This window comes from Monodelphis domestica, chromosome 2, assembly GCF_027887165.1.
Source record: "Monodelphis domestica isolate mMonDom1 chromosome 2, mMonDom1.pri, whole genome shotgun sequence".
NCBI classification, from domain to species: domain Eukaryota; kingdom Metazoa; phylum Chordata; class Mammalia; order Didelphimorphia; family Didelphidae; genus Monodelphis; species Monodelphis domestica.
In genome coordinates this window covers 537,546,164-537,558,865 of record NC_077228.1, presented here as the reverse complement: position 1 = coordinate 537,558,865, position 12,702 = coordinate 537,546,164, and the positions used below count along the sequence as shown (strand labels likewise).

The 12,702-nt window shown below is 54.8% G+C and overlaps 1 protein-coding gene across 1 annotated transcript; it reads right to left on the bottom strand.

The window, feature by feature from the left end:
- Nucleotides 1-9,578: 9,578 nt before the first annotated feature.
- On the bottom strand, nucleotides 9,579-12,480 carry GBX2 (gastrulation brain homeobox 2). Its single transcript, XM_001372748.5, has 2 exons — nucleotides 11,967-12,480; nucleotides 9,579-10,537 (listed from the first exon to the last, which is right to left on the bottom strand). Exons 1-2 carry the CDS (start codon nucleotides 12,478-12,480, stop codon nucleotides 9,993-9,995), a joined length of 1,059 nt encoding a protein of 352 aa, XP_001372785.2. The 3' UTR covers nucleotides 9,579-9,992.
- Between the last annotated feature and the right edge of the window lie 222 nt (nucleotides 12,481-12,702).

Sequence of the window (12,702 nt, the reverse complement as noted above, 5' to 3'; positions counted from 1 at the left end):
AGCTCCCAGGGCAGAAGTAGATGAATGGGAAGACCCTGAGCTAAAGGAGAACTTTCTCTATGGCCCCTGGTCCTGTTCTCCTCAGCAACAAGGAGAATACTTCTTGCTTGAACTTCCCCAAAATAGAACCCAGGTCCCATTGGCTTTCCAGAAGGATCATGACACACACACACACACACACACCACACACCACACACACACTCACACACACAACACACACAGATAAACATTATGATGGATTCCATGTTTTATCCATTTAAACAAACAAACAAAAACCAAGAATCGCTTCTGGAATGAGAAGGGGAGAAGGGAGTGGTGAGGGTGAAAGAGTAATGAAAAGAGCCCTAAACCTATAGTCTGAGTGGGCTATTACTAGCTAGATGACTATGGGCAGTACCTCAGTTTCTCCATCTGTAAAATGGAGACATTCGTGCACTAGTTCACTGCAGACTGGTCCCAGATTTAGAGCTGAAAGGGATCCCAGGGTCCATTTTATAGATAAATACATTGAGGTCTACTGAATGGAAGTGACTTGTCTAAATTCACTCAGGCAGTCAGGTGCAAACTCAAGCCCTCTAACTCCCCATATTGGATGTGAGACATGGAAAGGACCTCATGTGCCACTGAGTCCAAATTCTTTCTTTTATAGCTGGGGAAATGGAAGCCTGGGGATTTTTAATAAAAGTTACACATATGAACTCCTGGGACCAAAAGAGAGAAAAATGCTTTAAAAACTCCTCAAGATGTAGAACCAATGCTTTTCCTACTCAAACAGATCGCCAGAGGAAATGTGGCAGGAACCAGGCTAGAAAGCAAGCTGCTGCTGTTTATTCCCTACTAATAAGAGCTGACATCCTGATCTTGCTTCTTCTGTGCAAAGTTGTGAGGAAGTTGCTATCATCTCCATTTTACAGATAGGTAAATCAAGGCTTAGAGAGACAGTGACTTGACCATAGTCTACACAACTAGTAATTCTCAAGCCCTGGAATTTAGACCGGGGCAAGAAGGCTGCATCTGGCCCCCTGACTTTGGGGTTCCTTGGCCTCTGTAGCTAGGGAAGCAGCCCCGGTCTCATTGCTGGCAGGCAAAAGGCCCAGGAGTGACTACAGGAGGTGCCTGGAATTGGCTGAGGGTAAGCGGCTCAGGCTGGTGTAATCCCATTTTCTTCATTGTCATTCAGGCATCTGAGGGGACCTCAGACCGGAGGGGGAGTGCGGCCATACCACAGGAACCAGCAGGGCCAGGGACAAAGGCAGGGTGGAGAAAGCTGCCTGAAAGGGATGGCTGGAGCTGGGATGAGGGTAGAAGGAAGGGGTGGGGGGGCGGGGGAAAGGGGATAGAGGGGCGTTCCCGGCAGACTCCTGCCCAGAAGGTCGATCTTTCTCTGCTCACCCTCATCCCTGCTTGTGCCAAGCAAAGCCCAGAGCTGGAGGTAAAGCTGGCTGCCAGGGTAGGGGGCAGAGGAGCGGGGGGGGGGGTCATTTCTCTTTCCACTGCCCTAATGCAGAGCCACCAAGGCAAGGAAAAGACGTTGTGCTATGGGGACTTCCCCTGCTCTGGGACCCCATGGGAGGGCTGCTGTCCCAGGAGCTTGGGGGTCAGCAAACAGTCACATTGTGAGCTGGCTAGGGGGGATCCAAAGGAAAAGGTGGGAAATGTAAGCAGGATTTCTGCATTCTCTCTTGGACACTGATTTGCCTGGATTGTATGGGGTTGTGTGGGGGAGAAGAATTGAGACTGACAATCAGAGGAGGAATGAAAGCAAGAGAGAGAAGGAAGTTTGGAAAGTGAACAAAAAGAAAAGAGAAAAGGGAGAAGGAACAAAGATAGAAAAATATAAACTAAAGAAATAGAGAAAAGGAAAAGTGGAGAGAGAGGAAGGAAGGAAAAGAGGGAGGGAGAGAGCTTTTTAAAAACCCAAGGCTGAGGAGGTGAGGGGCAGTAAGTGGCACTTGAGGTCTATATGTATGTATATTCAGTCCTTCAAGCCTTTCTGGGACTGAGACCTTCACTCCTGCCCAAGCCAAGGCAATAGTAAACTCCCACGAAAAGCCTTTTGGGCATGAAGATTGGCTGGGACCAAAGAGGGGAGGGAGTAGAGAAGAATAGAATGATAGAGGAACAGAGATGGTATGAACTGAACCAGGGACTTCTGGGTGAAGAAGGCTGGGATGCTTTGAGTAGGTGTGGTCACCCATGGTTTTCCTCTAGCTCTTGGGGACCTCAACTCTTGCTACCCCCAAACTTGCTGGCAGGTCGCTTGTGCTCAAGGCATTTGAGTTGAGGGCCTCTGATGCTGATGATAAGCCCTGCCTAAACACAAAGCATCCTCTGTCCTTTTTTGGCCATCTTCTGTCCTGTCCTAGAAGCAGGACTATCATGTGTGCCAAGACCTGAAGGCAAATGTCGCTAAATTGTGCCATTTAACTTAAAGTAGCCAAAGGTTATGAAAATGCCAGGCTTTGAAGGCTTTAGCCAGGCCTTGCCTGGACTTCTGGCTCAGCTGCCATTGAGCTAACTACATCCTAAAGCATCCAATGAGCCACATACATCAAGTAGCTGTCCTGAGGGCTACCCCTCTCCCCTCCCTCATCTGTATCTCCCTTTGGGAAAATCCCTGAGCCAATTACTCAGAGCCAGCAGAAGGTGGCCCCAACTGGCCACCCAGCCGAGCCATTGGCCTAAACTTGGCTGATGTGAGGGAAGCCCCTTCACTCCTGGGGAAAGGATAACCCCTGAAAGTGCTGGTCTCTCAGAAGCCAGAGCATCTCCTTCTGAAGTGTGGCATCTCCCCAGCTGGCCACTAGGAGGCTGGGAAATGCAGCTACCTCCTGGAGAAAGCAAGAGTTAGAGGCAAACAGGTGACTGGGATGGAAGAACTGAGGGCTCTTTTGGGAGGAATGAATATTGCCTGGGGAAGGAGTCTCTAAGCCTGCCGGGGTCTGCAGATGAAGGGGGGGGGCAGTGTAGCTTATTTGTCCCTTAGGCCCTTTTACTGGCTGGGCAGAATGTTGAGTGACTGTTGCACCATTGAGTTATGCTCTGTGATAAATCCCAGAAAGCCAGAGAAAGGAAAGAAGGAAGGAAGGAAGGAAGGAAGGAAGGAAGGAAGGAAGGAAGGAAGGAAGGAAGGAAGGAAGGAAGGAAGGAAGGAAGGAAGGAAGGAAGGAAGGAAGGAAGGAAGGAAGGGACATAGAGAGAGAAGGGAGGAGAGAAAAGAAAGGAAGGAGAGAGGGAAGAATAGAAGCCACTGAGGGAGGAAAATACAGTAGCTCCCCTCCACCCCTTTTTTTCTGGATGGCTAAAGAAGCAATCCATTTCCATGATGGAATCTACCACGCCTAGGAGTTGAACCCACACATATGGTGTTGCTTTCTTGAGTGGGTTCTGGGGACTCTCTGGTGCTTGGGCGCATGGTCTGCACTCATGTTCAGTTACCCAGCTCATCCTTCTCTCTTTTGCACTGTCAGGGCCCAGCTCGAAGATAAATACCGTCGTCCTCCCTCTGCCCGTGCCTGGCCAAACAGGAAACAGCAGCTGCGGTGTGTGTGTGTGTGTGTTGGGGTGGGGGCTCCTCATTGGTGGCTAGGGACTGACAGCTACGGCTAGCCACGTCTGCGGGTTAGGAAAAGGAGTAAAATGGGCAGACTTCATGCCCTGCCTCGCCCCGAAGGTGCTGGGGCGGGGAGAAGGAGAGGGAGAAAGCCGGGTTCAGCTGCGGCTCACCAGGCGCCTCCAGCAAAACTCAAATTGGGAAACTTCTTACTGTGGGGAGGGCGCCAAGCACTGACCAGGTGACTGCCAAGAGGCAACCTGAAGCCCACTTGTTCTTTTCCAATCCCCAAGGAAGACGTGTGTGAGTGAGTGAGTGTGTGTGTGTGTGTGTGTGTGTGTGTGTGTGTGTGTGTGTGTGTGTGTGTGTGTGTGTGTGTAGAACCAAGTCAGACTGCCTCTTGGACTCCTTTCTTTCCACCTTCGCTCTGAATGCTTTCTGTCCGTCTGTGCCACACTCACACACACTCACACACACTCACTCCTTTTCAGCTTCGCTCTCTGAGCGGCTCCTTTGCTTCTGACCTGAAGGCACAGATGGAAACGACCAGATCGCTGCTAGTGCGATCCCTTCCCCAGCACCCGTGGGGGGGGGGTGCTTATGGGGGCGGGGGGAGCAGGAGGACAAGGGCACCCAGCAGCCTCCTGGCCCACGCTGTCTCCCCGCCCTCCCCTTCGTCCCAGGGCTCGCAGCACAAAGAGCCGCATATAATCGCAGGATGCCGGAGCCATCCGCCCGCACCTCTCCTCAAGACAGCAGTGACAGCAGACCCCTGGGGCAGGAGGGGGCAGTTAAGAAGAACTCGACGCCGCGGCTTGCCAATCACAGCTGAAATAATTAAAGCAATTAAGTCAATACAAACAGAAACAAGACGGGAGCGGAATCTGACCTGGGGAGCGGGGAGGCTCCTTAGAACAGATGTGTTTACCCCAGATACAGATGTGCTTTCGGGGCTAAAGGGCGAGCGAGCCCGGGGCAGACGGCACCGGGGTTGTCCTCATAAAGGAAAATAAAGGTCGTCCAGGCGTTGGAGAGCCTGGTCTGCGCGTCTCAGAAAAGTGCGTTTGGAGGGGGTTTGGGGAAGGAATGGGGGGGCTGTCTCCCCCCTCCCGCCCCTGCCCAGTCACACGCGCACTCACACTCACACACACAACTTTTTGTGAGTTTCACAGAGCTCTATGCAGGACGGGCTCGGGTGTGTGTGTGTGTGGGGGGGGCAATGGAGGGGGAGGGAGTAGTCAGCTCCAAGTGACTTTTCTTTGCCCAAACATCAGGAATCCCAAAATCTTTGTGTTCCTGCACAACTAGGTGGCCATGTTTTAAGACACAGGGAGAGAAGGAAGGAAGGAAGGGAGGGAGTGAGGAAGGAAGGAAGGAAGGAAGGAAGGAAGGAAGGAAGGAAGGAAGGAAGGAAGGAAGGAAGGAAGGAAGGGAGGGAGGGAGTGAGGAAGGAAGGAAGGAAGGAAGGAAGGAAGGAAGGAAGGAAGGAAGGAAGGAAGGAAGGAAGGAAGGAAGGAAGGAAGGAAGGAAGGAAGGAAGGAAGGGAGGGAGGGAGGGAGGGGAGGGAGGGAGGAAAGAAGGGAGGGAGGAAGGGAGGGAGGGAGGGAGGAAGGAAGGGAAGGAAGGGAGGAAGGAAGGATAGAGGGAGGAAAAAAATCTGACCTCGATGGGCACAGCAAGCTCTGAGTCTATTTCCCATGAGTAATAGTTGGGGGAGAGCTGGCCGGCCCCAGGGAGAAGGCCACTTGTGCAGGGGTCCCTCCTTCTTAAGGTCCCCAGCAGAGAGAACAATGTGCCAGAGGCTTATTGCCCCGGCTAGCTGGAGAGGAGTGGGGGAGTGGAGGTGGGGCGAAAGCTCTACTTGTGTGAGGGGGAGGGGGGGGTCAGGCGCAGGGGCAGATGCTGGTTGGGGGCCTCCAGGAAGGGCTGGAGGTCTGTGGAGCTGAGCTTGGGGAGGGAGTCTCAGTCGGATTGCCAGGTCGGCTCCTTGGACCCAGGTCCGTGTTGTTACCCTGGCATTGTAATGATTTGATCTGCAGATGTAAGTGGAATTTATTGTAACAACAAATATAGTGATGTCAAAACCCAACCTTGGATTAAAGCCGGCAGCCAAAGGGGAAGTGTATTAATTTCCAGCCGCCTCGCAGGCCAGTGCCTATTAGACGGAGCTATTCTTCAGGCCCCCCCATCAGAATTAATCATTGGGAGTTAATTTGAAGCTCAGACAAGTTGCTGTTAATTTAGTGCAGGGAGGACGGGATGGAATAAAAAGCTGAGGTGCTGGCCAGGCCTCGTGGGTCTCATTAATCAGCCAGCTGAGACGGCCTGGCTTGATTACAATTTGCAAAAAAATTCATTAGAGCCTGGGCGATTGACAATTTTTCTCTCTGCCTGTGATCTGACTCATTAGGCAGCCAAATGAAAGCCGTGATGATGGTGATGATGACAGCCATCAAGCCCTCTTCCTTGTTTATCTTCTCCCTTCCTTCCCTGCCTGGCTCAGTGGCCTCCACTTCTGGGCACTTTCTGCCTCTCTTGGTGATCATTCTGCCTCCCTTCCTCTGAGGGCCGCGAGGGCATGGGCAGGTGGGAGAGGGAGAAGGTGAGGGGGAAAACCCTAATTAGCAAATGCCATAGGTGAGGATTTGGGGGTCAGTTGTGTTCCAGGGCAACTCTTCAGGATCTCTGCCCCCCCCCCTTTTATTCCTGGTGGGAAGATGACAGCTAGATTTCCTGTCACACTTGGGGGTAGAAGGATGAGGAAGGATCACGGGTATTCTGAAGACTCCCTGCGTTTGCGACTCCTGGCCGCTGTGTGCCTTCCCTAAATAAAGGAGTCCGTCTCTGTGCTAGACAGTGAAAACGTGAAAGCCCCGCCGGCCCTTCCTTTTGCCTGTCGCTGTGAGTGTCCCTCCAAGCCACTAAATCGGCAAAGCTGTAAAAATCCCGAAGGAATGTTTCCTGGCTCTTCCCTGCAGCCACGTTCCCCGTTCACAATACAATGCGTTAGCAACTTGCTGAGCTCCCCGTGGGACTGGGAAGGAGGTCCTAGGAACTCGAACCCTGGGCAGCTAGGTTGGAATTGGCACTTGTCCCCGGCGGCTTAAGGGGGCATCTGGGTCCCCTTGCGGCGGGCGCCGTTCCCTCCTCTCTTTGGATGGAGCAGCGGCTGTGCGCTGCGGTCCAGAGCTTCTTCTCTCCCCCCGAGCGCAGGGCGCTGTCCCCCACTGGTCCGCGGGTACGGCAGAAATCCCCTGCCCCGTAGGTGTTGCCCGTCAGTCTACACCTGGCGTCGCTCCCCGGCCTACGCTGTGGAAAATCCCCAGCGCTCACTGAGCCAGCTCTGCCCAAGTCCCCAAAGTGGCCTGTGCAAGCTGGAACGACAGCAAAGAGAGAAAGAGAGGCCGAACCAGGCGTGCGGCGCAGCACACCGGACTAACTAACCCAGCGAGTTTCCAAACTCAAACTAAAGCCCTGCGAGTGGGGGGCAAATCTTGGCCACCAACCCAGCCGCAGGAGTGCTTGCTTCTCCCTGCGCCCTTGTGAGGGAGTGCAGGTGGGTCTGGCTGGAAAAAACCACGGTCGTGTACTTGTCATCAGATGTGAGCCACGGAAGCTGGCTGAAAACAGGCAGGCAGAGGGAGACACGGGGATTGTTTGCACGCGTCTATACTCACTGTAAAGAGACTGGAGGAGCTTGCCGGCGGCGGAAGGGAGAGGAGACAAGCCCAATTGTCGTGCTCTTTCCCCAGCCTAAGGGATGGGGCAGGGGTGGGGTGGGGTGGGTAGGGGGTGGGGAAGAATTTGTGCCCATATTTTATCATCCTTTAAAACAATCCCTGCCCGGGTCGTTTACTAGTCACTGTAAATATTATGGTCCATTGTGTAAAAAGAAAAATCAATTTTGAGCTGGCTACCTTGCACTTCGAAGGGAGGGATGGGAAGAGCAAAGCTAGAAGCCAGTTTCTGACTACAAAGCTTCAGTTCTTCACCACTGAAAGGCAGTTCGGCTCTTAGCCCCGAGCCCCCAGCCTAGTTAAAAAAAAAAAAAGTAACTGATGTAAATAATGTCGATTTCCAGCCGTTTACATTTCAGCCCTATCTCTCGGCCGGCGTTTGGAGAAACAGCTCTGCCTGCTTGCTCTCTCCGCTACGCCTGCTCCTCCTGCTCCGCTTAAACATTCGGATTTGGGAAGCAGTTAGGAAGTTTCCTCCCTGCTTTTGAAAAATCTGGTCCTAAATGTTAGCGCTTGGACGGGTGGGGGCTCTTTTCATCGATTATTCGGCGGCCTGGATTCTGTCTGTACACGCAGGCAGTGCCTTGTGCGGGTCAGACAGACACAGAAACAGTAAAAACCCTGTCCAGGAACCTGGTTTCGGCGGCGGCGGCGGCAGCAGCAGCAGCAGCAGCAGCCTTGGAGCTGGACTTCTGATGAGCAGTTTAATGTTTTCGGGAGAGAGGAGGGGGAGTCCTGCCCTTTGCACGGAATGACTAATGCTTGTCTCTGAACTATTTGTCAGCTAACGAGCTGGCCAGAGTGAAAGGGGAGAGAGGAAGGAGAGAAGATGTAACTGGGGAATGGAAAGTGAAAGAGATAGAGAAAACAGTTCATTACAGGAGGCAGAGAGACAGAGAGAGAGAGAGAGAGAGAGAGAGAGAGAGAGAGGCGGAAGTACTTTTTCTAAGGCGTGTTAAAAAGCTGCCCCCCCACACACACACCTTCATGCAGTGCCCTGGCCAAACCCAGGCACGGCCTTCCCTGCATATATCATACAGCAAGCCCCAGACGCCCCACTCCCAGAGGGGGAGGGCTGGAGCGTGGGGAGGTGCAGGAAATAATCAGCTGGCGTTTATAGCCTGCATCTGCCAGGGCTGAGAGCTTCGGGACCGGCCCAAGGGGTTAAACATTTTCCAAATCATCATCATTTAAAGGCTGCCAAACCCTCCCCCTGCAACTTCGCTGAATCCATTACCATGGGGGGCGGGGGAGGTAAGTACCCCGGGCAAGGGGGAACTGGGGGACTGGTGGAAGGCGCTGCCTCCTGCCACCAGGCCCTCAAGGCTCCCCCAGGTCTCCTCCTCCCCCCAAAATGAGGGGCCGGGATAGCCTTTGCAGTTGGGTTGGCAACGGCTTGAAGTCTAGACGAGAGAGTCTACGGAAGTTCCCGGGCTGCTTCAGTGCCCGGGTTAAGGGTGGGGAGTTTATGGATTCTAAGCAGAGTTCCAGTTTGAGGGTTAGAGGAGGCAGCAGCAGCCATGTGAAGCTGATCGATGGGCCCCGTTTCCTTCCTTCTCCCCTCTCCTCTTCCAGCCAAAGTTTTCCAAATTGCTTTGCTGCTCAGTCCCATCCCAACCGAGACAAGACGGTTCCTAAGAGAGAAACGATCTTCCTCTAAATAGATACTGTAATCCATTAAAGGCAGCTTTTTAACCAGCCCCCCCCCCCGCCCCCCCAATCTGCTCCTGCAGGAAGTCCCAGGAGGAACCTGGAGGGGCTAAGGGGGTTCCCCAGGGCCAAGCAACGACTCGGATTCTGGACACTCATCAGGTCCCGGCTTATATTCGTTTTTCTTTTTTCTTTTTATTATTCACAAGACTGAGTTTGTTTAAATTCCATAACTTAGAAGGAAATGAGCTACATTGAAATAAATTAAACACAATAGAGACCAACGTGCTTTCAGACATGGCTTAGTTAAGGATAGGCAACTCAGAGAGGATGCCAAGCCAGGAAAAACAAAGCAAACAACAACCCAAAAAGGTTCACTCGGGCACCCTGAAAATGTCTGCCCCTCGGCCAGCTCGGAAAGCCAAAAAATAAAGGGGGGAAACGCACCGGTTTCTCTCGTTTCCTTTTACCTTTGGAGAAGCCAAGGACCAGCAGCAACAGCAACAACAACAACAACAACAACCAAAAGAGAACTAAAAATAAAGAATGAAAGGGTTGGCTTGTGCATACCGCAGGTTATCGGCTTGGTTCTTATCTTGTTTTCTTCTGGAATGTCAGACCTTCATGAAACTGGGGGAGTTGGTCCCTTTAGAGTCAAGAAAATCCTGCAGCTGAGATTCAGTATAGATAGATTAGCTATATACAAAGTAAGATAGAATAATACTTAGTGCCTCTGGCCAGATTCCGCTGTTTCCCTCATCCGAAAATAGTTTTTCAGCTTTATCGGAACTGAATATATTCTCAATTTGCCTGCTGTGTCCAACATTCAACTGTTTGTTTTGTTCAACGTTTTGTTTTTCAAACAGTTCTGAGAGTCGGGTAGGACTCTGCTTTTCTTCGGCTCCTCCTTTGTCCCGGTGTGTGTGTGTGTGTGTGTGTGTGTGTGTGTGTGTGTGTGTGTGTGTGTGTGTGTGGTGGGGGGGGGGGCTCGCCTCTCCTGGCACCTGCTGGGGTGGGGGACTGAGGAAATTGAGGAGGGGACCCTTGCCCGCTCAGGGCCTGGCTTGCTCCAGCTGCTGGTGTTGACTTCTGATGGCAAAACGACTGACGTGCACCGGAATGGGGACAACGATCTTGGGGTTCCGAGAGGGCTCCCCGGTCTTGGAATTGGCGTTGCCGGCCTTGACCCGTTTCCACTTAGCCCTGCGGTTCTGGAACCAAATTTTCACTTGAACCTCGCTGAGTTTGAGCGCGTGGGCAATCTGCGACCTCTCGGTCAGGGACAGGTACTTCTTACAGTGGAATTCCTTCTCGAGCTCCAGGAGCTGTTCGCTAGTGAAGGCCGTCCGCCTCCGCCGGTTCTTGCCAGTGGAGGTGGTGCTGCCCGAGCTGCTGCTGCTGCTGCTGCTGCTGCTACTGCTCTGGGGATTCTCCTCCAGGGCCGTGGCTAAGTCTTCCTCCTTGTGGACCGCCTGGCTGGGGATGTTGTCGTCGGAGCTGTAATCCAGGTCGCTGTCCATGGAGAAGCTCTCCTCTTTGCCCTTGGAGTCATCCTCCCCTTTGGCCTCGTCTTTCCCCTGGCCTCTGATGGCCCCCACTGAAACCAAACCAAACGGGCAGTTCGTTACCTTTCCTGGGCCACCCCGCCCCTGCCCCTGCCCTGCCCTGCCCCTGCCCCTGGCCCCTGCCGGTCTCACTCTACAGTCTTACACTTGTCCTTCAGGAGGATTTTTCTTTCCAAGAAAGTTATCCCCCCTTCTCATCTCCTCGCCTGGGCAGAAGAGTGACTGTCTGCATGTGCCCCCAGTGTGATGGCTGCTGCCTTTAGCTAGGCGTTTGTTTGGTTCCGTTTGGTTTTTGGAAGGCCATTGGGAAGAGAGCTGGGAGAGTGGGACGGAGGGGCTTTGGATTCCCCTGACCCCCAGTTCAGCCTGCCTCTGGCCCTGTCTCTACCACCTGGAGGTGAAGTCCCCCCTTCTTGCTTTACTTGCACTCTCCCCACCCAGTAAACCCCCTTTCCTCTGGAGGCTGGTAGAAACCCAGCTGCTGCCCTGGCCTTCGCTGAACCGAGGAGCCTGGGTTTTGCTTTCTTTGTCATACATCTGGGAGGGTGCCAGGTCCACCTGCCCCCAATCTCTGCATGGCTCCCAGTAGGGGTGGGTGGGGGTGGGGAGTGAATAGCTTTCCCTTCCCAGGAGGTCGGAGAGGGTCACTTCTTCCCCTGCTGGGGAATATTACTGGATGTGCTAGGCTTTGGGAGAAGTTGGGAATTCTGAGCCCAGTGCCACCCACTTATCCTCACAGCCTCCCGCCACCCCCACCCCCCCACGACCCCAAGGTAGCGCTCCAGGTGGCAGATCCCCCGAGAGAGGCTACTCCAATTGCCAGGTCTGGGCAGTGAGCCCTGTAGATGTAGGCCAGCTCAGGCACCCTGACACGGCTGGAGCTCCCCTACCTCCTCCCACCTCTCTCTTGACCCACTGGACCCTTTGAAGACTAAGCCTCCCAAAGTGGCAGGCCCCATGACCCCTCCCTTGGGAGCTGGCTGAAACAGTGGCAGGCGGCAGGGGTGCTCCCCCTCTCCCATGAAGTTGCCCACCCTGAGCTCTAGGTTTTCCTACACCATGCTTGCTCTGCTTGGCTTCTCCGAGCTTCCTGCTCTACCGTCTGGCGGCTCAGGGCCGCCGATGGAGGCGGGAAAGCCAGGCATCCCGCCTAGTAGCCCGAAAGAGGAGGGGGCGTGGGGGGCGGTGAAGGGCAAGAGATGTCCCAAGCGCACTATACGAAGGGGCGGCTCGCCAACCCAGCCTCGGGGTTTCTTCCATCATGTCAGAGCTCTAGAAACTACGGAACTGGGGACTTGGTGGATCCTGAGGCTTCCAAGGTTGCCACCATCCCCACCCCCGCCCCGTTCTGCCCGCACAGCCGACCAGGATCTAGTCCCCCTCGCTCCCTTGGCCAGACCCCTGCCCATCCCTCTTGCCGTCCACTTCGGGAGGAGGAGCGGAGCGTCCGGGACCACTCACCGAGGGAAGCCTGCACCGCCTCGGAGGCCGAGAAAGACAGCAGCGAGGTTTCTTTGGCCAGGAAGGCTTTACCGTCCTCTGTCTCCGCCGGGATGCCGCCGTCTGCCTTGTCGAAGTTGCCCTGCAGGGCCTGCGGCGCGAACTTGCGGGCCGCTTCCTGATGCTGGGGCGAAGCTGAGAAGCTGCTGGGCAGAGTGGCCATGAGGGTGGAGGTGAGGGCCATGCCCTGGGCCAGGCTGGAGCAGAAGCCGGTGGGCAGGCTGGGGATCTGGTGGTGGGGGTGCGCGGGCGGCAGGGCCGGCTGCAGAGAGGCCTGCGGGAGCGTAGGGGGCGGCGGGGGCGGAGGGGGCAGCACCACCGGCCGGTAAGGCATGAACATGGGGTAGCCGGTGTACACGAAGTGGCCCGGGCTGGGCTGGGGAGGGCTGCCGATCAGCGAGTCGATGCTGAAGGCAGTGCTGCTACCCAGGGGCCGCTGCATCATCATCAGGGAGGGCGGCAGGGCAGCGCTCATATACGCTCCCGGGGACGCAGACGGACTGGGGGACAAGCGGCGGCCCGAGCCACAGGCCGCCTCCGATAAGCCTCTTCCCGCCGAGCCGAGGCCAGCTGCGGCGGGGGCGGGAGCGGCGGCGATGAGAAGGGAGAGCTCTCCCGCAGAGCCCTTCAGGCGGTCAGTGCCCGGCCTGGGCCATGGGAGGGCGGCCCGAAGGAGCGGGGGTGTGGAGGGCAGCGG